The following is a 24,945-nucleotide window of genomic DNA, read 5'->3' as shown; positions in this document are numbered from 1 at the left end:
GGACGCCGGCCTCTTCCGGCACTTTCTCTCCCACTTGTTTTTTCTTTTTCTTTTCCTTTCTGCACGATTCCTTTTTCGATATAGGTCCGGCTCAGCCTGTACCGAGTCGTTCCACTAAAAAACTGGTACGGTGCTTGATACCGGTTTCTTCGATCTAATTTCTCTTGCAAAGTCTGCTATTGCTAAGAGAGGCTTCCACAATTCCATCCTTAAAATTCACATTCATCTGCATACTCTGAGACATTAATTTTCGTTGCTCTTTCACCCGGTTCATGAGATAATAATGGGATTTTAAGCAAATTTTCTGCATTGTGTCCCTCCCTACCACAGAGCATATGTTTTTTTCTAGGAAAAAATAGTGGGATACCTCATCAATTCGTTTCATGTGATCATCGAATGCAGATTACAGGACAATGGCATTAACTAAGATATAATGATTACGCAACCAAAAAGACAAAAAAAAATAATGATTGAAAAATATATCTTTTTATACTTAACAAACATTAAAAGTTTGGGCACCATGCCAAGGGTTTGTTTGGAAGGCTAATCATCTTATCTGCATGCTTCCTCTCATGTAAATGAGATGTGCGATACAATCAGCAGCTGGGCATTCACATCACTGAACATTAGTTCGGATACCATCTCTTGCCACTTTAGGCAAAAGAGTCACTAAATAATTTAGAATAACTGTCTCGATAAACGTCTAAGATTGAAGACTTTTCGACACGTGGTACAGCAATGGAATTCAAGAGATTCCATGCTCATGGTGGTGCAGCGATCACTGGGGCATGCTGTTGTTCTAGATCACATAGCTTATATGCACGTCAAAATATGAAGAAAATTACAATAACTTTGTCTATTGTGCTGAATTTTCTGCTGCTAAGATAGCACACCCTAAATCTCATGAATAACTTCAGAATCCTAAACCATGTTGGAACTTCAAAGGCCATTCGAAGTTCTTACATTGCATCAAATCTTCGAACAACATGAATGGTCTCAGATAAAATCTGAGCAAGAAAATCTGATAATCCAGAAAGTATTTGGCTGACCTTGGAACAGCACAACCTAAAGATTATTGAGAAGGTGACAAGAAACAAAGACCATTACATTCCCTGGACATTCCCATCTAAAAACAGTATCCACAAAAACAATGTGGTAAAGATGGTCGATTATGTCAAACATCACTCATTGAGAAGGCTTGGGAGACTTGTTGGGTAGGATGTTGTCTGGAAGAATAAGCTCTGGTGGCACTTCTCGAACAACTCCAAGCATCGAATCATATTCCTCATCCCGGCGAGCATACTTCTTGCGTAGCACCTTCTCAAACTCAATCTCATCGAATGTCTTAGCATTCTCAGCAGCATGCACCTGAGCCAAATTGGAATAGTTGGCCGCTGATTGGGAAATGAAAGCAATCTCTTCTTCTGTGAGCTTCCTCAGGAACTTTGCTGGATTACCTCCCCACACCTGTCATTTGATTTTAGATTTTATTAACCAGTCAACACAATTGCAACTAGACAGAATTAATAAAGAAGCCGAATTACTTCCTGATTCCAGAACTCTTTTTACATGTCAGGACCCAAACTTTTCTAGAATTGGTGTGTTGAGTGAGAGCACTAATCAATAGGATGAAGATGGAGATTTTTGAGTACTCAGCATTTTTGATTTACTGAATCTGGTTTAAGATGATAAAGCGGAGAATTTTAATCAGTAACCTTGTGTAAGTGGACAATGGATATAAGGCAAGTACCATAGCCTTTCCAAATACCATACACGCTGAAGCGTTATATACCAAAAACTGTGCTGATTTCTTTAAAAAAAAGAGAGCTATTAATTAGTGAATTTGTTATTACCACAAGAATTGTGAACATAAAAAGTAAAGCACAAAATATGCAGTTTGATTATCCAGTTAAATTAGTATATGAGCTCATGGTATGCTGTACCGGTTGGTACTGGACGTACCGTATCCATACCGATCGGTACCGGTATCGGTACGCCAATGTCGGTACGTCTGGCGTACCGCATACCATACCGTACCGATACTCGGTATGCCTATACTAGTGTGGCACCGGTATGAAGTTCGGTACCGGTACGGCGAACCTTGTATGAGCTAAAAGTCATTAAAGAGGGGCTAATCTATGCATATCCCATCTTGCATACACTATGACAGTTCTGCAGAAACCATTCTTCAAAACTATCGAATTTGTAGGAGCTTAAGCTTTAAACTAAGGCAAATGCAATTTTCTTTAAAAGCAAAGAAAGTAAGTTTCACAGAACAGGGGTGAAGGCTACCTCCCCACATGGGATCTTTGCATTTTGCCTTACAAGGGATCCAGCAGCAACCATGCCATGTTTTTCCACAACCACCCCATCAAGCAGGATCGCACCCATACCCACAAAAGCCTCGTCCTCAACAGTGCATCCATGTAAGACAGCACTATGTCCTGTCATATTCAAGCTCTTAAACATCACAATGGTTAATTAGCTTAAAAGACATTTTCTTTTGCAGTTTGTGATAGCAATTGGATAGTAAAGAGAAAAGGCCCTCTCTTCATCTTGTATCATGATCAGCCTGAATGTTTTAAGTTTTATTAAGATTTACTAGGTGCATGATCCATCAATTTTTACAGCAAATATATATGAAACAGAGGAACCAAAATGAAATCGCATGGCTTGAAGAATATCTTGATGGCACAACTGAATCAGTCGACAAGAATAATAGAATATTCAAATACTTACCTATAGTGACATTATCCCCAATGATGGTTGGTAAGACCTTCCCACTTAAATTAGACTTTGCTACATGCACAAGCGAATTATCTTGTATATTAGTTCCAGTTCCCACCTGGATACTGTTCACATCACCTGGACAAGGAAAGATGAGAGATTAAAATTCTTAGATATGAATGACCATTAGACAATTAAAGAAAAGAGAGATTGCTAAACACAATTATAATTATGCACCAAGTTTGTCACTATACATTCTTTGGAGATGTCATTTACTGGAGGATAATATGGATGCCATCACAGATCAGTCAAAAAAATATATCATGGCCAGCTCTGTAAACCCATTTAGAGAGCAATTGATGCACGAAGACAATGATATGAAAAGGGCAGTGATATCATCTAGCATTGCATGGACATAGATATGAGAAATAGATTTGCATGTGTATCCAAATGTCCGACTCGGCAAGAGGTAAAAAGGAGATACAGGGAAACAGAGGATAAATTATAATTTACCTAAATTATATATATTTATACCTTTAATATTGTTTGTTAAATATTAAATGTAAGTATTAAGAAGATATTGTTTGTTAAGATATTTCAATATACATGTTTCTTATTGAAACTTCCTAATTAGCTTAAAGATATAGGAAAAATAATATTCTGCAAAGTTATTTCAATGCCTAAATCCTTGGCCGATCACTAAAAGAATGAATACTCGCTTCTAACATGAAAGTAAAGGTTTAAAATTCATTGTTCACCGAGTTCAGCTCTCTACTAATCTTTCAAAGTGGCAACCATGGAATATCACAAGTATCCAAGTGTCTAATATTTATCTGACTTGGATATGTATCTCTATAGATTTTCGGAGCTAGACGAAAGTGTCCAGGTAACACAGCTCCCACCACATCATAGTCGTACACCAATTTATGATTCACAAAATGTCTCTTCTCCGATGACTGGTCCAAAGCACTCAATAAGAGAGCATAACTGTTCAAAAAGCCCTATTTCTAGTGGTACTAATCATCACAAATTAGATCATTTATATATGCATCACATCATTGGATTTAGAATCGATGATATGGGATGATGCCATTAGTACTGTATCGTTCTGACACAAAATTGGCATCAGAACATCTGCCAAGACATCGAAACATCACAGGATCAGGACATACAAACTGTCCCAACGAGCACACCGATACCAAAGCCTGTACAAATCCCATCCCCATCAGGACAAATTTGTTTTTTAAAAGCATAGAAACGGGGCAAATCGGCTTTCCTGACTGGTACGTGCTGGTACCAAGGCCGGTTTGGTTAATACCAAGTCTGTCTTGATTAGGATGACAAATTTTCTTAAAAGAAGGTAGAAGGCCAATTTCGCCGACGTGGCTTAAAGTATGAAAGACAAGTTGATCAAGCATTAAAATCGTACAAAATCATACTCAAAATAGAATTATCTGATTTAATAATAAAAGGGAAATGCTAAAATTATTCAACCACAGAAATATGAAAATCCAGTAAAAACTAATGCTAGCCTAATGGAAAATCTGACTACTTTTAACCAAAAACCTTTCAATCCCATTTGCTCACATGCTTGCTTTCTAGATGGACATAAAAATAGAATATTAAATTGTTGAAGTTCCCGACCATGAATCCTCTGGACTTTGCATCCATCTATCTAAATAGTTACAAGGGAACAAAATTTATTTCTTGTGCTAGAGGCAACTCACTCCCATTATTGATTGTTATACAAGACAACGAATGCCAATCAGATCAATACGGGAGGCAATAGAATGAACTTCAATTCAATTCATATCCATATTGCACATAAAAAAAGAGTTTTATACCATCTTACACACCAGAAAAAAATATCTCAAATTTTCATATTGGTATGGTATTGATCCGCACAAAATCTCGAGAGCTGGAACAGTACCAATGAGTACCATACAAGAACAAAGAACAACAGAAGCTACAAATACTTAGAAAATCAAAAAAAAAGTATGAAGGTAGCAGATAAACCAATTGTAGTTCTACAACAAATATATGTTAAGAAAGACCATATTGAGCTTTAAAGAAAGTGAGGATATAAGGGAAAGGGAAACTAGGTGGGAAAAGAATTACACTAGGAATCTTAAGAACAAGGATATTTTAGATGAATGAGAGTACAATTATGAAAAATTGGAGTAGGTACTTCCAGAATTTGTTAAGCGAAAACACCACAAGAAAAATAAATTTGGGAGAAGCATACTTTGGATTGCCAATTTACGGCCATTCGATCAAGAAAGCAAGAAGCTCCTAAAGTCATGTGCATGAGTAAAGCAACAGCATCTCACAAAATACAAATAAGAATACATTGAAGTGGTTTAGTTAACTATTTTTATCAATGAGAGCAATGGAAACACCAGACGATTTGAGAAGTATTTCTGTTACAAATAGAAAATGTTATGTATTTAAGTAGATGATCCAGTACCTACATAACCAATCCTCTTGTGTATTACTGGAAGCAAGGAGCTCCTTCCCTTCTCTTGGCCGCGACAAACTAGTGATACCTTTGCAACATGGTATCATCTTATACCATCTACAATGGAATTTAGGTATGGCCGATCAAAGTTTAACAACATTTTATTATCGGTTGTCAACCTGAACTCGATCCTTATAATATAATGCCTAATGTCTGATCATGGCAGCTTTTGGCAGGAGAGAGGTTTTCCATGAAACCCAGGAAGCATATTGGCCCGCAATTTACTGCCTTTAGACAACAGACAGATGTTAGCTCATATAACTAGGCTTAACTCTCTTATAGATTCACCTATACTGAGAAAAACCAAAACAAGAAAAAGGATATATCAAAAAGCACATAAAAATCCACTAATCAATAAAGCACAAATCACAGGTCAATAAATCAAATAGAAACACAATCAATATGATATGAAACTCCAAATGTTTTCTAACATAGAAGCAGAAAACTTATATTCAACTGATGGAATGTCATTAGAAAACATAAAAGTAACATTTAAACATTACTTTTAGAAAGGAAACCAAGAATTTCCCCTTTAAGTTTTAAACAACAATTTTTATTTATTAAAAAAGTGATTTTAATGGGAAACTGATATAGCAGACAAGAAAACAAATTAATCTGGTTTTATGAATAAATCAACTAAATGAAATCATAAGCATTAAAGAAATGCTAGATGAATGGAGATAAACACACTGATACAAACTCATAAGATTTAAGGGGACTATGGGACAATAGATGCGTGGGAGAGGGAATAATTTTAATTTTTTTGGGTGAAAAATTTAAGATGAGTAACAAGGATAATGAAAACCAAACTCAGTTCCATGCCTAGATAAACTGTTGAGGGCAATGTTACAAGTAAAAAGACAATCTCAAAAAAATAGGAAGAATCCACACAAGGTCTTATAAATCTGGAAAAGGTTATGATATAACAATTATTGCTTAATTGGTGCATGATGAGAAAGACATGTTCATTGTATATTTGGACAGTGTTGAAGACTTGAAGTGCTTTGGGAGAGCAAGGACTTGTGTAGAATTTGCGCTCATTTGGAAGTGGGTGTAGAAACAGGGAAGTGGGGCTTTCATATATAAGGAAACTTTCAGGTAGGAGGTGAATACATGAGATTCCAAGTTTCCAAAGTGGTGGGAGTGAGAATCAGAAGACTTCTAGAGCAAATGATACACCACATAGAAGTTTTTGACCGTTAAGGAACTACAGAAGGGGAGACTATCAGGTTTTAGTAAGCCACCACTTTTTAAAATTGTTATACATGTAATAGGGAGCAATGACTACAGCATGTACAACCAAAGATTTCAACAGCTGCCTTGTGCCATGCCAATTCCAGAACCTGGCACGGGTAAGCAACATACCTTTAATTCAACTTTTAAAATAATTTAATCAAATTTTATATGAAATCTTTTATAATATTTTCAATTTTGGCACAGCAAAGTTCATGTATGGTGGTATGACGCAGCATGTGCCTTACTGGCCGATGGCTAGCACACCCACCTGCAGTAGAAACTGAAACCCTGGTAACCATAGGAGAGAATGGGAATCCCCAATAGCCATGAGCCTGTATCTAGGTTAGGCCTAAATTTTTTCTTATTTTGTACTTCTAAAAAATGCATAAACTGCACAAATACAGAAGGTTTGTTTCAAGTATTATTTGCATATGACGATGTTGGTTGATGATTAAATTGGGATAATGAGGAATAGTTCTACAAGAACAGAGGTATTTAAGTCAAATCAATATAGAATGCATGAACTGCAAGGTTATTGATAATAGAGGTAATGAGTGCATATTCTTGTATTTCTAAGGTTTTAGAGTCCAGTATTACTGGAAAAAAATTAAGAGTCACTCCCAATAGAAGCAAGACTTCAAATATTGGAACTCAAAAAAGATTAATCCAAAATGTAGTTTTGGAACAGCCATTGCCCGAAATATGCCCATACTTAAGAAAAAAATCATTACGCACAACCACTCTAAAACACAAGATGCCTGCAACATGGTGCATGAAATTATCATGTTATACGTAAATGAAAATCAAACCAAAAGTACAAGAAAAGATCGAAATTTTTTACCGCAATGCCTTGAGGCATAGGTATGAATAGCAAAATTAACAAATCATTGTTCCACAGTAAGTATACTATGCAATCAGGATTCAGAGAAAGCATCTCAAAAGTTCAACTAATCAAAGTTTCTTTTAAGAAGGTCATATAACTAAACCAATATATTGCTTTATACATAAAAATTGTTCACGATAAAAACTATAGATAGGTTGACATTTGGATTAGATCCAAATGTCAAATTATCTACAGTGTGTATGCGGAATAATTTAGCATAAATTTCCTATTCTGAACAAATGATTGCATTTGCTTGTATTTCAAAGGTTTTAGAGATCTAATTTTGCTAAATTAAGAGTCACTCCAAATAGAAGCAAGGCTTAAAATACTGGAACTAAAACAAGATTAATCCATTCATAACCAGCTACAATCATTCAACCAAAATGTAGTTTTGGAAGAGCCACTGCACGAAATATGCCCCTACAAAAGACTCATTACGCACAACACACTCTAAAATACAAGAAGCCTGTAAACATGTTACATGAAACTATCATGTTATACCTAACTGAAAGTCAAACCAAAAGTACAAGAAAAGATCAAAATTTTACACCACAATGCCTTGAGGCATAGGTATGTTTAGCAAAAGTAACAAATCATTGTTCCACAATACCTATACTATGCAATCCGGATTCAGAGAAACCATCTCAAAATTCAACTTATCAAAGTTTCTTTTAGGCAGATCATATAGCTAAATTTATATATTGTTTTTCTACATAAAAATTGTTCAGGATAAAAACTATAGATAAGTGGATGTTTTGAATAGACCAAAATGTCAAATTATCTACAGTGTGTATCCTGAATAATTTAGCATAAATCTTAAGCACATCAGCATCACTAAATCATGTCCAGAATACTTGATAAGAAGTATACCTCTCAATACGCATCCATACCAAATTGAGGATCCTCCACCCACTTGAACATCACCAATGACAGATGCACTTGGAGCCACAAAGGCATCCTTGTCAACTTTGGGTAATTTGTCAAAAATATTCATCAACGTACGATGCCTTGACACTGAAATAATGGGAACAATTATTGCATGTCAACAACCATTAACTCAAAAAATGAATAGGTTTGTTGTATTTTATATACAAATGCACTTAAAATATATGATACTATGATAGTAATCTGCGAATACTTAGCTAAAAAATTAATATGTTCAGAAAAAAATTTTACAAGGGAGGTGTTTGACATCACAAAATTAATCACAACAACTTAGCACACGTTACAATATCTTAGAAAAGTCCATCGAATGCAAATATGCAGATAATGAAGAACGCAAGAACCCTGACCTTATACCATCAAAGCAATTATAAATTATTTCAAAATGAGTGTAATCATGATTTTTTTTGAATGATTGTATTACAAGAACAATGTAAATGCATGCAGATTCGGAGTGGGAATGAGCTTAATAAGCATTTGGTTGATGCAAATAAGGCCACTTTAAAATAGTTGGAATCAAGGTACGCCATATCATACCGAACTAGACGGTACAGAGCATATAGTATCATGCCAGTACTTAACCGATTTGTGATATAAGAGGTGTACCGACACTCAATACAACGAACCGGCCTCGATACTAGGTGTACCAACATAATAACAAGATGGCACTAATACGGAGCCCGGTACCGAGACGAACGTACCTTGATTGGAATTGCTCGATTCTCCTAGTAGTAGCTGTGATACCTATCTCATTGTTCAGTTTTCCAGATTAAACCTGATAGTGTCATGGCTATCAAAATAGCAATTCTTTGATGTCCGCTATACCATCATTATTTTTTAAAGAAATTTGGTTGATTTAAAGTAGTTGTGATTGATGAAGCAAGAAAAAACCATCTTCAGATATTGGATGGACATATATTGCATACAACAGTTTGCATGTACCGCTGGAAAGGACCAATTTACCCTTTCATGGTCCAATACAACCTAAGACAGAGGAGGATATTTTGTCCTTGAACTTCATGCTAAATAAATCTAGACTAGCAGACCATGTTCACTCGCATAGGCAAACGACAATAATGCACCTCTTTGTGTTCCAACAAGGGATCAAAAAAAGTGATGATATAATAATTTCACATAGTATAAGCAAACCAACTAAAGCAACTTGGCATAGTTCTTGGGTTTCTTATGTCTTATACTTTTAAGTAAGATAGGAAAATTTTATTGGTTCCCTCTAATTCTAGAGCTTTATACACACATCCAAGCATGCATGCAGACATAAACATCATATATATGTTTGTATGAATGTATGTCTATATGTACAAAAAAGCTCCAAGATCATCAAAATTATGATGCAAGAAACATGAAAGATGATCGAGTTTTAAGGTTGACTATATTGGTAACCCAGAGGAACAACCAAATTAAAAGGAAGCAAATTAACAAAATATTGGATATCACCTACTAGCACTATACTTCAAGTAGATTGAACAATTTTTGCTTTTATAGCACTGGTACCACACGTGATCAGTCTTATGATATGAAGGTGTATGTATAGTTAACAATTCATTTCAAAGAACAACTATGGTCTAATAACCTACTTTAGGGACTGTTTGGATGCCCGCACAAGATATGCATAAATTACTCTTTTTACAGCTAATAGAAGGAATGGCTTATCAGGGTGGAAGTGTTTCTTTTCCCCCAATTAGGGAACCTTCAGCCTCTCAAATCCCTATATTTTAAAGATTATGTGAATCTCCTTTCTGGTGTTTGTTATCTCGAGGACTCAGAGATCATGAGTGTGCAGTAGCCTCCCACAGGTGGTCCAGCCATTTGTACTTTCCTCTTCTTCAAATTGCAAAAAATGCCGATAAGAAGTTATCAAGGATGAGGAATCCAGGCATTGAATAACCCCTTATCGAACGTGCTAGTTGGGTAATCATAGTAATTCCGATAACAGTAATATCAGTAACATCCGGTAGCTAGAGTATGAATAATCAGATAAATTAACAGATTTGTCATCATAAGTCGAGCATAGTGAACTATCACGAAAAATTAGGCCTCATTTGATATAATTTTTTTTATTATTATTTTTAAAAGCGAAAATACAAAATCCAATGCAAGAACGATGTTTGGTTCCCTTATTTTTTTTATTTTTAAATGTAACTTCTATAACTTAAGGAAAAAGTGCAAGTGAAAACTTTTTATATCTACCATTTTTTAAAATAACATTTTGAGACAAGAAATCAAATCTAGTCTCAGCTCCCATGATTTATTTCTCTTAGGCTCTCGACAACTACTACCTCGCCGCCTCCAACCCCACCCACTTCACCAAAATGGTCCTCTGTCTTTTCTCCCTCCCACCTGTTCCATTCCTCCAGCATTTGCCTTGTCCTCCATTCCTTTGCCTCCTCCCACCCCCTCCTCTCCCTTCGCCACCTCCTGTATCTCTCCTTCCATCCCGATACCATCCCTTCCCTCCAATACCCCCACCGCCTCCTCCCTCCTCGATGCCCTCACCCATCCCTAGGCCTGGCAGAAACCTCGAGAAGGGTCCACCATATGATTTCGAGGCAGCCCTAGTGGAAGAGGTCCCTCCCCTGCCTCTTCTCTCTTGCCTGTCTCTTCCACCCCACCTGTGTCTGCCTCATCCTCCAATGCCTCACCTCCTCCCAGCCCCTCCTCTCTCCTCTACCTTCACTATCTCTCCTTCCACCCCAAAGCCACCCCTCCCCTAGATGCCCTCACTTATGCTTGGACCTGTGGAGACTATGAGAAAGGTCTGAAGACGGTCTTGAGGTGGCCCTGCTTGGAAAGCTCCCTCCCCTCCCTCTTCCCTCCCTTCCACCTCTTCTACCCTCTGCCTCCATCTCGTCCTTTGACCCCTCGCCTCCTTCTGCCCCTTCATTTCCCTCCACTAACTCGTCCGACTCTCCTCCCACCATAAGTTCCCTTCACCCATCCAAATGAAACCATCCTCCCCATCAACAATGACTTCTTTGCCAACAATGAAAATAACATCATCATCAACAACAACAAAATCCCACATCATGGTGGTGCGAGGGACTAAGAAGTATGTGAATAAGCCAAGGTCTATGCCCCCTCGCCAACATTTGTTTACCAGATATCCATGAGACGGATGACACGGAATCATTACTGCAATTCATGATGTATCTCACATATACTCCATGATTGTCATTGGCAGTTGCATGCCTAACATCTACTGTGGGAAAAGCATTGTAAAGGGATTTCCTATTTTTGTCTTACCAAACATGTTTTTCTTTTTTTCGAAAAAAAGGAAAAAACATTAATGACCACAAAACAGATTTTTTCCATCAAAATTTAGAAAAAATAGAGACAGATGTCCTGTTTTAAAGTTTTTTTAAAAAACAAAAGTGAAGATGATGTCATATGCAGCCTTAATGAAACTATAATATCTAATATGAATATTTCAAATGCATTTGAATAAGGGGTTATGCAAATAGTAAAATGAATGAAGAAGTCGTACACCTAACATTAAAAGCAAGGCCAAATGTGGGCTAAACATTCTAAAGATAACAAAACTAAGCAATTCGGTACATGACAAGGAAAGTTGAACCAAGCCGAACCGGTCGGTTCAGCCTGAACCGAGCCGACCCGGTCTCCAACTAGGTCGGTTCAACAGTAGAAAACGGTTCATTCGCTCTAGCTGGAACTGGCTAGAGTCCGGTTCTGTCTGGTTCGACTCGGTTCGAACTGGTACCAACTTGTACCGGACATCGACCGGTACAGGTCTCAATACCGGTTCGGACAATCTTGGTATATGCAAAGAAATTTCTAGTGAACCAATCAACCCATCTCAGCTCCCTATGGGATAAGCATAATTATTTGAGATAGTTCCAATTTTCCTAGGATTTCTATGATAATATTCTAGAAGAGTTTGAAAAAATTTCATATGCATAGTTTGCATGCGGTCCAATCAATCGGAAGAGATATACTAGCCATTCTTTACGAACAGAAAGAGTATTGGCATGCTGTACTACTGGTAGAGGCCCCTCAAATATTTCCTATTCCTTTTGTCATAAAATCCCTCCCATTAATATACCTTCGTCTCCCTCACACCTTCTCAAGTATTTCATCATTCTCTTTTGATATCAATGCACAATTCTGAGGTTTCAAGTAACAATATTCACCTGTTCTATGCTCTCATGCAACCAAAAATAAAACACCTTTTCCATGGCAGTCATCTGTACCTGAACAAGGAACCATTTTGGGTTGACCTCCAATGGTTAACAAGCTAGCAATAGTGCCATATACAGCATCCCAATAATGAGATGCTCTCAGAAACACAGCACAAGATGATTACATCTTGATTTAGGCCATGATGATCGAATGGTTTTCAAACTTCTTAAACACTACTACCTATAACACCTTCATTTTCAAAAAAGCCAATACTCCTGCAATTGGCAGGCATTGCATCTAGCCATGGCTTGGATCAATTAGTAGAACACCAAGAAAATTGATAACTACCCATCATGTGACAATCTTGATTGGTAAATAAGTAGGAAAAATGACAAAATAGGACAACATCTGCTGCCTTAAAACCCTAGTTACCCTACTAGATTTCATTCGCTCCTACCATGTTTAGAAGAGATCAAAACGAGAAATCCCAAAAGTAGAACAAGCGCAAAAATTGCACATCCCACGAATTATTCCACGTCGAAAATGCCATAAAAAATACACCTTTATATCAAGAAAACTCCAAAATCTCATGATCTTGGCTGAAAAACCACAGAAGAAAAAAAAAAGAAAAAAAGAAGAGTAGTGGGTAACAAAGGCCTAAACATGCTTTCCAGAGACCAGATCCACATGCGATCAAAACCCGCCCAAACCTTGAATCTTGACTTTTGTATTACTATCAGATTGAGTAATATAAGCGACACGCAAAAACACTCAGTAAAAATGGGAAATTGGTCTGAGAGGAAAAATCAAAATCGCCAGAATGGATTCAAATTGGAGATTTCTTTTTTATCTTGCACGAGAGAGAGGGAATAGCTTACATTGTTCTTGGAAGTAGTAGTTGCCCTGAAGGCGGCATCCGAGCCGATCGATGGCCTGGCCAGTCTCCCGAATCCAGAATCCGACTGTGTAGATCGCTTTCCCCAGCGTCCCCATGCTCGCGCCGATGAGAGTAGAGTTTCGGGATTTAGGGTTTTGCGAAGAGCTCGGAGAGAGCGAAAGAGGGAAGAAGAGGAGGCGAAGGTGATCCCAAAGCCCAGAGGAGGAGGTTGGAATTGGCTCTCCTCAGACTGGAATCTAGACGGGCTGGGCCCTTGCCTCAGCCCAACATTTTTAGGCCACAAGATTTTCTCAGAAAAGTTCTGGCCCGAGCGAGACCTGACGTATGATGTATTCTGATGGTCTTGAGAGAACAGGACGCTACCACTCTCAAATTAATATTGAAGTATCTAAATCAAAGATCCATTACATCAATCATGATATAAAAATATCTAGAAATTAAAATTCAGATATTTTCATAATATCTAATCTATACATCAAATGGACAAAAACATAATTTTATAATATTAGTATATTGAAAATATGTGATAAAATATTTAAATTAAGAATCTAGCTTATTTATCATGATCTATACCTGCTTATATATATATACATACATGCATACCCACACATACATATATATTATATTAAAAATTAATAAATTTAATTTTAAATAATTAAAAATGGTCTTGCATAATTTTAACTATTCATTTTTGCACCTTTTGGTGCACAAGATGGAAATTATCAAAATATATAAATTTTAGTTTCTATGTATTTTTATCATTGGTATAAATCTTTGTTTTGGATGTTCCATTATCGATATGAAATCGAGAAAAGTATATAGCCTCTCTTTTAGGGAGGGGCATAGTCCATCTCTATAAAATATATTCTATGCCTAGAAGTTAAGTGCTCGAGGCAATTAAAATTCGATTGACATACTTTTTTTTTCTTAGTTGTTGAAGATGTATATTAGCATACCATCAAAGATGGTGGAAGGTTTGACATAGAAGATGCTATGCAGATAACCTAGACACTCTAGAGTTTCAAAAGTTTTGCTGGTTTAACTAAAGGTAGCCAATCAAATGGATACCAGCATACCAAGGATCTTTGCAGGGTACAAGTTTAGCACAAATATTGCCAAAATGGAAACTATGTAACATGCTGCAAATTAGCATTCCTACTAATAATTTATATTATACTATTTTATACAAGTAGTAATCATCTATGTGTTATTTAATCTGCTATGAGTTTTCTCCCTTTTTTTTCTTTTTCTTTTTTGATGCAAAACAATTGGTTAAAACATGGGCATGTTACATAACTGATATAAAGGAAACATGTAGTTCCTTGTTTGAATATGAAGCGATGCTAATTCAAAGTCCGGATAAGGCTTGGGTTGATCCAACCCAATTGCGCCCAACGTTTAGACTTCTGTTATTCCTTGCGGGTTTCTGATGCCTTTGAGAGGTTAAGTTCATCGAACGGCATTAATTAATTCAAGATGGGAATCTCTTTAATCCCCATCCGCTCCCCAACGGCTACTTTTTGCAGGGGCACTTTGCCCCCTCCCAGCCGTGGGATTTCACAGATCGGACCGTTGAGATTTTCAAAAAATTCGACCGTTGGAAGGCACCCCCTCCCCTCAAAGGAAAGCCCCTTCCCCACCCCTTCCCCTCCGCCCTTTTTTTATGCGAGAGACCAACGAGCCGTGGAGAACCAAATGAGAGAGAGAGAAAGCAGAAGGGAAGAGACTCGTCATTGTCCTTCTTCTGTCGGAGCTGAATCAAGGCCGTGGTGGTGAATCCGAACGTAGGGGAGGCGGAATCAAGGACCTGCTCGCCGCCACTCGTCCCTCTCGTCGGCGTTCTCGGGTCTCTCTTTTGGAAGAACCAAGAAAGAGAAGAAGAGTCGATGGCTACAAGGCATCAGGCTGTGGTTTCCCAGCAGCAGAAAGGTGATTCCACGGGAGAACCCGTTTCTAATCTATGAATCCTTTTCTTTGATGGGTGTCTTGAGATAGCTACAATAAGCGATCGTTTCTTTTCTTGGCTTCATCTCTCTTTTGGAGTTTCCTTTCTTTTGTGTTTTATCTTGATCGTATCTATTTTGGTTTTTTTTTTTCTTTCTTTCCTCCAGAAATTTGTATCTCTTAAAGATTCGATCTTTGTTCTTTTGGTTTTGTGGGTAATAATGGACTGTATCCCCTTTTTTTCGCTTCTTTTGGGGAGGGAAAGGTCGTTTCTTTAAGTCCGTTTACCCTGTGTTCCTCTGTGGCTCTGGCTTAGCAAGATATGTTTCTTTTGGTTTGATGATTGGTTCCTAATTTTTCTTATATATTGTGAGATTTTCTTTTTCCCTGTTTCTTTTCTATCATGATTTTCCCCCCAACCTTCTTGTCCTCTCTGTTGTTTCCTCGTTCATGGATTCTTGTTCTAGTAATGGCCGTTAAAGGAATAGGTTTCTGTGGCTCTGGGTTTCTTTCCTATAATCTTCTTGTGGATATTCCGTTGAGCATCTGAGTCTGGGGTGGTCAATAGCAAATATCATCAATATATCTTCTAAAATCATCAGGTGGGGTTGCTCCTGCGGGCAAGCAGAAAGCTGCTGCTGGAGCGGCAGGGAAGAACCGACGAGCCCTCGGAGATATTGGTAATGTGGTCAATGTCCAAGTTGTTGAAGGGTAAGAACACCAAACTTATTTCTACTCCAGAATCCATAAATTTGTTTCTTTTAAATAACTTTCTGTTATACTTTCTTTTATTCAGGAAGCCGCTTCCCCCGATCAATCGGCCCATTACTAGGTTTGTCCATCTTTGTTCCTGTGTCATATGGTTCTGATCCCTTCTCTGTCCTCTTTTGTTCAATTCATCTCTTACCCCTTGGTTTGTGTCAGAAGTTTTGGTGCTCAACTCCTTGCAAATGCGCAAGCCGCCGCCGCCGCCGCCAATAAGGTTCATTAATAGCCTCAAATAATTTATTTTGCTATATTCATTGGTAGTATGGATTGAATGAATGATTTTCTATATGCCTCGTTATGACATTGCAGAAACCTGTAGCTATTCCTGCTCATGGAGCAGCAGTGGCTACAGGAGCTGCAAAAGCAGCTAAGAAGGTTACTGTTAAGCCGAAGCCTGAGAAGCCTGAGAAAGTCATTGAGATCAGCCCTGACACCGAGGAGAAAACAAAGGAAAAACCTGAGAGTAGTAGTTCCCGCGGCAGGCCTTCAAAAAAGAAGGTCCATACACTTACTAAAGTACTTACAGCTCGAAGCAAGGTATAATTTTTTTTCCACTACATTATAACCTGCCTGTTTCGATTTATATGTGATGAGTTATCCTAAATATTTCTCTCCATTCCATGTCAGGCAGCCTGTGGAGTCGCTGCCAACAAAACTAAAGAGTTGGTTCTTGATATTGATGCATCGGATGCCAATGATCAGTTGGCTGTTGTGGATTACGTTGAAGATATCTATAAGTTCTATAAACTTGCTGAGGTACGTGTTTCATGAAACTCTGCCATATGAGATGTTTCTTTTTTTTTTAAATCATTATCTGCTAACCTCTGTATAACTTCCAATGCTGAAATTGTTTGATTCAACTGGCAATGCAGAACTCTTCCCGGCCGCATGACTACATGGACTCGCAGGTGGAGATCAATGCAAAGATGAGAGCAATTCTGGTTGACTGGCTGATAGAAGTGCATCACAAGTTCGAGCTACAGCCCGAGACTCTATACCTCACTATGTACGTTATTGATCGGTACCTTTCAGAGGAAATAGTCCTGAGGAGAGAACTGCAGCTTGTGGGAGTCTCTGCCATGCTAATTGCGTGCAAGTATGAGGAGATATGGGCTCCCGAGGTATGCTATATTTACAGCTATCCGTACCTTTTTTATGCTTCTAATTTCTCCATGAATTGTTTAATCAATAAGCTGGAAATCATCTGGTGCAGGTTAATGATTTCATTTGCATATCGGATAGGGCCTATACCAGAGAACAAATACTGGTCATGGAGAAAGGAATTCTGAACAAGCTGGGATGGAGCCTAACTGTTCCCACGCCTTACGTATTTCTTGTGAGATTTTTGAAGGCCGCGTTAAGCGACAAAGAGGTAAGAATGAGAGGTTTTCTGGTTTATTTTCTGCTGCCCATTCCCTCCACTAGTCTCAGATACAGTTCTTACTCAGTTTCTTCTGATTAAATTGCAGATGGAGCACATGGTTTTCTTCTTCTCTGAGTTGGCACTGATGCAGTACTCTATGATCATGTTCTGCCCATCAATGGTTGCTGCTTCTGCTGTTTATGCAGCTCGATGCACTCTTAACAAGAGCCCACTCTGGACCGAAACACTAAGGCGGCACACTGGGTTCTCCGAGCCACAGCTATTGTATGTTGTTTTACCTGAATATTACTCAAAAATATGTGTCAAGAATGTAGCATGCTTACTGAAAAAATTTTGGTTCTGGATCCTGCAGAGACTGCACTCAAATGCTAGTGAACTCTCATTCAGCGGCACCAGAGAGTAAGCTGAAGATTGTGTACAAGAAGTATTCAGGTGCGCAATTTGGAGCAGTGGCTTTGCAACCTCCGGCAACGAAATTGTTAGAAGAGTTGAATGCTTTGAGGAAGTGATCTGGGAGAACTGCTTTGAGTTGCAAGAGTTGTGTGGCATTGCAACTTCCAGCTAAAAAAAATGTTAGAAGAGTTGAATGCTGCATTACCAACTGGTAATTAATATGTGTTCTTTTGTTTCCAGAGAGGGATGGGTACATCTGAAACTAAATCATCCTAGTGATAATAGAGAGGGATTTGTTTTTCTGTTTATGATCAATACTCTTCACTCGGGAGTAGTACTTTGAAGGAAGCAAACATCAGATTGTCTGGCAATATAGTGATTTGCTACATTTGATTATATGCATTCTTTAAAATGAGTATATACTTTGATTTGAGGGATTCTTTACGTTTGATTACATCTGATTTTTATGAAGCAGCTTTTTATGGATGCATCAGTAATGTATTTTGAGACACATATATATGGAGGAGGACTACAAAGACCTTCAGCCATCTATATCAATCAAACAGGATCAAACTCTCAGAATTCCTCTGGATACCTAGACTTTACTCATTGGCTGGTCGGGGCTAAGAGATTTTTGATCATGCGAATTTTAATAATTTTATTTATAATGACAAGCAGGATGACAGCCTTCTTCGGCATAATTGGGGAATCCCTGTGAAAAGATGCCACAAGTGTATCTTTTGTACGAAAGAAGGATCACCTTTCTTTGTGCGAATCCACTGTTGGATCATCCACCGATCGCCGGTGCCCACCTTGGCACATTGACAGCAACATATTTTGTCTTTTGAGCCGGTGATCCTTAATTTTCTTTCAATGCAACCCACCAATGATTCAAATGGTTCTCTTAATTTCCTTTTACAATGCCCCTTGCTTTCTTCATACAGTCAGCTTTACAGCAGGGACTTAGGTTTTGAAATGATGACTCAACTTCACCCACCAGAGAATTCAAATGGTTCTCATAGTGAGGAATTGAGAGAGGTTTTGACATGATGACTCAACCTCCAACTTTTTGGTGCTTTTATGATGTTTGAGCATGGGATTATTTTAGTTCTGCTAAGAATTTCCCACTCAGAAGATCAAATATATGGAGATGTGCAGGATTCAAATGTAGTTCTGCTAAGAATTGATGAGAATTTATCCATGATTGAATCAAGTTATCAGCTGTTAGGAAGGGTCTTTACCATTTTGGGTAAAAGATCTGTCCCTTGGCTTTTCTTCTTCAGCACAGGTGATTTAAGCTTAAGTAAATCTTAGATCAGCTTCTAGTGGTTCATTTTAATGGCTAGATATCATAAGTTAGCAATTATGTTGTACACCCAACTACTCAGGCTTTTAGTTTCAATCATTTGACACGTGTCAGCATTATGAAGCTCGCATTTCCTGGTAGCCAAAGAGAAGAATCCCTAAATTTAGTTAAACATTCAGATATAATTTGCTTGTCCATCTTTATACAATTGGTTCTATGGTGTAGTGGTTAGCACTCTGGACTTTGAATCCAGCGACCTGGGTTCGACTCCCGGTAGGACCTTTTTTTTCCTCCTCAAAAAAAAAAAAAAAAAATCTTCAGAAAAAATTAGGTCAGAAGTAAATGCCTACATTTTTATTTTACCTAAATTACAAGTCCTCCATTGAACTTGCTAACTACTGGAAACTAGTAGCAATATAAACATATTCACTAGGGCTTCACCAACTTCTGGATAAAGAGCTGGCTATTATCCCAATAAATGGATCATCGATATTTATCAGATTGCGCAATATTATCCTTTGTTGTGCTTCATATACTTGAGATGGATCTACACAACTGCAACGCAACATAAAGAATAATTCGAGAGTAACAGCTCAAAAACATGGGCCAATTTTTTTTCACTATAGCAAACCTCTAGGTGCATTGAGACTCCAAATGAAATAGTCAAGTCTCCAAGTGTCACAACTAAATACAATCTTATGATCAAGCTTTTTCATTTCTCATGTTAATCAGATCTTGAATAAAAGCATCGAGGTCTGTGGCTTCTAATCCATCTCCTTTAGTTCCTTGGCCCTCCTTGATTCTCTTCCGTCTTCCAGATTCAAGTCCATCATGCCCTTCTTTCTTGACAACCTTTCCTGGTGACTTCATAGCTAGCAACCTGATGAGACCAACCTCCCACCATGGCATCATAGTTGAATTCCAACCACAATGTGTGAGGAAAACCTCGACGGAAGAGTGGCACAGCATCCTTAGTCACCACACCACTAAGCCCTTGTCTCCGGTCAGTTCCTGAATGTTCTCTGAATCTCCATGCACAGCCCATAGGAACTGGATGCTGCTTGCATGAAGCCCTGCTGCAATCTCTTCCACCTGCATGCATGCCTGCAGAGATTGGCATGAAGCTGCCTGAAGAGATGTAGAGCGTTTCAGCTTCTAGGCTGAGGGTGCAACCACCTGCTTGTGGAGTTGGCATTGACGTGAGGGTCAAGTGTCATGGAGGGAATGGTACAGCCTCTTGGGTAGATAGTGAGGGGAAACTTGGACCTGAGGGTGTCTATGGCATGACTTTCAAGCTCATAAAAGGCGGTGAGGAGGCGGCTTTGAGCTGTTTGGGGAACCACAAGCAGACTTGCATGTATTCCCTTGTAGTTTTTTGGCTGGAGGTGTTAGTTAACAAGTCCCAAAAATGTGGAGGAGACGAGCTGGGAAACTAATGTAGGTCAGCCCTTTATCTCCTTAATTTGCCTGTCAAGATGAAGGAACTTATTTCAGCTCTGGGATTGCTTTTGTCCCCAAACCAAAAGGAAAACAACTTAAACATAGGATAGATTAGAGTTTCTCAATCCAAGTGGAGAGCTTGGGTGTTGGCAACTCTAGAAAGAGTGGGACATGAGGATCTTCTCCAACAAATGTTCTTCGGCCATATTGATTTTGTTTGCTGCTTCATTGAGATTATAGGATCCACTCAAATCCGGTCGGATTTAGATTAGACGATAGAAGTTCCAGATCGATGATCTAAGCTATTGGATGTGATCTACTATCTCTATACTCCTTATATATATCAAAAATCATATGATCTAGAGACTCCTAGCTTATGCTCAGCTCGTTTCGCTTCAGAAAAAAGATCGCTTTTTAACTCTCTAGAGCCTATAAACTCAAGACACTAATTCAACAAAGAGTCTTAAGCAAAGCTAAAAAAAATTAAGATGATACAAACTACATGGCTAAACAGAAATTCTTTCGATGAATAGTTAACAGACACCACCAAGGTGGAAAGGGCTATAATACAAATATTCACAGCTTTTAACATGAGATTGGTTGCTTGCTGTAGGCAGCAAAACAACCATTCCTCTGTCTATACTAAGAATTCAGCGAGTTACATTTGTGATGCCGCACCAACTTAAATGGAGGCAGGAGAAGAGGGGAAGGGAAGGAGGAAGAAGAAGAGAAGAAGGAGAAGGGAGGAGAAGAGAAGAAGAGGAAACGTGGGGAAAAGAAGTCTTTTAATTCTGCATTAAACCCTAATCATGAAAATAGTTCCCTATATATAGGGCCCAGATACACAATTTGCATAAACCCCCTTACACAGAAATAAATCCTAATAAACCCACAAATAACACAAATAAACCACAACTAAGCCCTAAAATGCAAATAAGCCTATAAATAAAATAAACCACAATAAACCCTAAAATGCAAATAAGCCCAGAAATAAAATAATAAAATAAATATGCAAATAAACGGGTCTGACTCAATCCGGGGGCTCAGGATCATCTGGATGAAGGGCTCTGATGTCCCCATCAACTCCTCCCGGGTGAGAAAAACTCGACCCCGTCGAGTACAGGTCTGGCCGGCTGTCATACTGCTCCAGAAGATCGGGGTCAAGGCGCTGCAACTGTGCTCTGGAAATCCACGTCACATCAGACTTTGGTCGACCTTTCCACCGAACAAGGTAACGTTGGTAACCACCGTTCCTGGTTGAAATAACCTGCTCATCCAATATATGTTCTATTTGTTCTCTGCGTGCATGAACTTTGGAAAGTGGTGGCTCAACAGCAGGTAATTGGTCAGGGTGTCCAACATGGGCAGGTATATCAATAAAGGGGTCAGAAGGCATGAATATTATCTTTTTGTATGGGACCAAATCTTCAATATTAAATGTCGCACTAATCCCATAGTCATCAGGAAGATCCACAATATATGCATTCGAACTGATTTTCTTTAAGATTTTGAACGGTTCTGCACTACAAGTTTGCAATTTCTTAAACGTATCTGAAGAAAATCGTTCAAGCCTAATTCTTATCATGACGTAATCTTTTTCACTTAACTCTTTATAACGTCTATGTAAATCAGCAAGAAATTTATATTTTAAATTATTAAAATGACTACAATGGCTGATTTCTTGATGCAATGAATGTGGATGTGAAGCAATTAATTGTGCAGACTCATAGACTCTATACTGATGAGACATGAAAAACAGGTCTATGGGTTGCCTAGGTTTATAATCATGCACCACTTCGAATGGATTTATACCTATGGACTTATGAACCGAACTATTATATGCAAACTCAACTGTCGGTAAAATTAAATTTCAGGTCCTAGCATATGCATTCGGTCTGAGCCTATGATGTAGAAGGTTGGGCAGAGATGCTCCGGGAACTAGATCGATTGCGCGTTGGATATCATGCATTGGAGAAAGTGCATCCGGAAGATCATCAGGGAGTGCATCATGAAACTCCTCTAGAAGGGAAACTACTACCGGGGAATGTTCAAGGTTGGACTCTGCATGGGTAACTTTAGCTACAAGTGCCAATTCAGATGATTGGCTCTCAATATCTGTCACTACCTCTTCCACAGTTGTGATGTGAAGTGGCTTGGTTGTACTTAGATCACTAGTCTCCCTTTGGGAATCATTTTGGACAAAGTCTAATTCTGTAAGTTCGTTTTCAAAGTCTTCTTCATAGTCTTCTATATTTGGTTCATAGACTTCTTCGACATATTCGGCCTCTTGGTTCCTAACTTCTGGTTCAGTAATCGAGTAGGTTTTAGTGGAACATTGGGGCGCTATGTGGCCGAATTGTTGACACCTAGAGTATTGGGTTTGGTGCCTAGGAGAGTGGGGAAGGACTACAGGTGGTGCGACCAAACTGATTTTAGGTTGGGCTGTAACAGGGGTTGGCGATTTAGGGGTCCTAGAATTTTGCACGAGCTCACGGATCTCTTGTCTGAATTCCTTGTATCCAGCCCGTATGGCAACGATCTGTTCCTTGATAGACCTCAAAATGTCGGAATTCATGGTAGCTACAGGGGTTTTAGGTTGACTGAGATAGTACTCCATATCACTACAGGTTGGCATGCAATGATGACACTGGGTGATGATGTGAAATGCAGTGTCACTAATGAAACCTTAATAACTATAATGTAGGACCAAAGTTGATGCTGGACAACCTACTAATGCAATCTGTTATGACTTCAGAAATCAGCAAGTCTTCACAATAATAACTTAAAATTTAAATGTTGCTGATTTTTACTTCGGTTATTCAGAATTAAGGATTAAGATTATTCAATTTAAGAAGTTAGATTGCAATCAAGTAGTACAGTTGTTCTGATCCTAAATCAATATGATCGAAGAATGTTGAGAAGCATCCAGTTGTTAGGGTGTGCTAATTTAATATTTAGATTTTAACAGGGCAAATAGGATGGGTTTGAAAGTAGGGGTTCTATGTTCTGAATTTTGACAACAATATAAATTTTCAAGTATATGGCTATCATGCAAGAGAACTAGAACATAATTAAATGAACAAATCCAAGAAAAATGGAAACCTATCACCTGTGGCGGATGCAGTCAACCAGAATGGTGCGTTCGAGGTCTGGGGCGACTATCAGAAGCGAAGTGCAGCTGATGGGCTTGAAAAGGGAGGAGGGAGGGGGTGGTGTGGCCCCCCTGGAGAAGAAAAGGCCCGTTGAAAGGGGCTCTGCAGTGGCTCGGCCTGCTGACTTGGGCTCGTGAGAGAGGGTCGGGGTAGGCTCCTGCTGCGTGGGCCTGGGGTCGGCCCGTGTTGACTTTAGAAGGAGGGTGGGAGGCGCGTGGGATCGGCCAGATAGGAAGGGGTTTGAGGGGAAGAGGGGCGGCGGAAGGTGACAGGGGTTCGAGATGGGGACGGCCGGCGGCGGAGCAGAGGAGGCGGCAGGCAGGTGGCGGCGGTCTGGTGCAGCGGCAAACGGAGGGCAAGCCGGAGGCGGCGAGGGGCTTTGGTGGAGGGGACGACGATGGGAGTTCGGAAGGTTGCGGCGAGGCGGAGGCAGCAGTGGGCGGCGTGCGATCGGAGAAGAAGCGGTGGGGGTGGCGAAGGCGGCCAGGCGGAGCGGCGTGGTGGAAAAAATGCTCGGACCGGCGGTTGCGAGGGCGGCAAGACGAAGGCGGCGCTGCGGTGGAACGGCGACGGCGGTCGCGGCAAGGACGGGCGGCGCTGTGGACGGCCGCGGTGACGAAGGCGGTGGCAAGGCGGCGAGGCGGGCGGCGACGGCGGACGAAGGCGGTGGCGAGAGTGCTCACGGTGAGGAAGATGAACAGGTACCTTTTTTTTTTCCTTTTTTTTTTCTTTTTTTTTTCTTTTTTTTTTCTTTTTTTTTTTTACTTTTTTTAACTCAGACCCGTTAGGATTCGGGTTAACGGGTTTGACCCGATCCGATACCCTTTACGGACCCGTCACGTGTGGGTCACGTGAAACTTTTTTTTTTTTTTTTGGACCCGGGTTACGGGTTGTGGGTTAACGGGTTGAGAACTCGCCGTTACCCTGATTCTTTCTTCAACCTCCCGACGGATTCGGGAGGGCGTCGATCTTCGCGGCGGCGGCTGCGGGCCGGGACAGGGATCACGACGGCGGCTCCACGACCTGCGGTGGCAGCGAGATCACGGCCACGGCTTCGTGGCCTGCGGCGAAGGTCGGCGGTGGTCCCCTCTATGGACCCGATGCAGGCGGTTGGCGGCAGACGCGGGCGACCCGGGTTGCAGCGGCGGAGGGAGGCGTTAGGGCGGCGACGGAGAAGGAGAGCGGTGTCCCACTTCTGG

General features: G+C 39.6%; 2 protein-coding genes and 1 non-coding gene across 4 annotated transcripts; 2 read left to right on the top strand and 1 right to left on the bottom strand.

Moving 5' to 3' along the window:
- Positions 1-929: 929 nt before the first annotated feature.
- On the bottom strand, positions 930-13,596 carry LOC103705048 (gamma carbonic anhydrase 1, mitochondrial-like). Its single transcript, XM_008788640.6, has 5 exons — positions 13,340-13,596; positions 8,235-8,378; positions 2,740-2,865; positions 2,293-2,444; positions 930-1,467 (listed from the first exon to the last, which is right to left on the bottom strand). Exons 1-5 carry the CDS (start codon positions 13,452-13,454, stop codon positions 1,186-1,188), a joined length of 819 nt encoding a protein of 272 aa, XP_008786862.2. The 5' UTR covers positions 13,455-13,596; the 3' UTR covers positions 930-1,185.
- A 1,412-nt stretch (positions 13,597-15,008) lies between these two features.
- On the top strand, positions 15,009-18,244 carry LOC103705102 (G2/mitotic-specific cyclin S13-7-like). Of its 2 annotated transcripts, none has more exons than XM_039132302.3 (10): positions 15,009-15,288; positions 15,906-16,014; positions 16,100-16,135; positions 16,228-16,285; positions 16,381-16,608; positions 16,699-16,827; positions 16,944-17,192; positions 17,285-17,443; positions 17,541-17,719; positions 17,808-18,244. In XM_039132302.3, the coding sequence occupies exons 1-10, from the start codon at positions 15,246-15,248 to the stop codon at positions 17,962-17,964; spliced, it is 1,347 nt and encodes a 448-aa protein (XP_038988230.3). In that variant the 5' UTR covers positions 15,009-15,245; the 3' UTR covers positions 17,965-18,244. The 2 variants fall into 2 exon arrangements, with proteins under 2 accessions (XP_038988230.3, XP_038988232.3); XM_039132304.3 differs by having other exon boundaries at positions 15,048-15,288; positions 16,231-16,285.
- Positions 18,245-19,364: 1,120 nt separating this feature from the next.
- Positions 19,365-19,436, top strand: TRNAQ-UUG (transfer RNA glutamine (anticodon UUG)). The gene has a single exon. It is a non-coding gene; the product is annotated as a tRNA-Gln (tRNA).
- Positions 19,437-24,945: the final 5,509 nt, after the last annotated feature.

Source organism: Phoenix dactylifera, chromosome 14 (genome assembly GCF_051530095.1).
Source record: "Phoenix dactylifera cultivar Ajwa chromosome 14, Ajwa_hap1_PhDact_Kaust_v1.1, whole genome shotgun sequence".
In the NCBI taxonomy this organism is placed as follows: Eukaryota; Viridiplantae; Streptophyta; class Magnoliopsida; order Arecales; family Arecaceae; genus Phoenix; species Phoenix dactylifera.
This window is presented reverse-complemented; position numbering and strand designations above follow the sequence as displayed.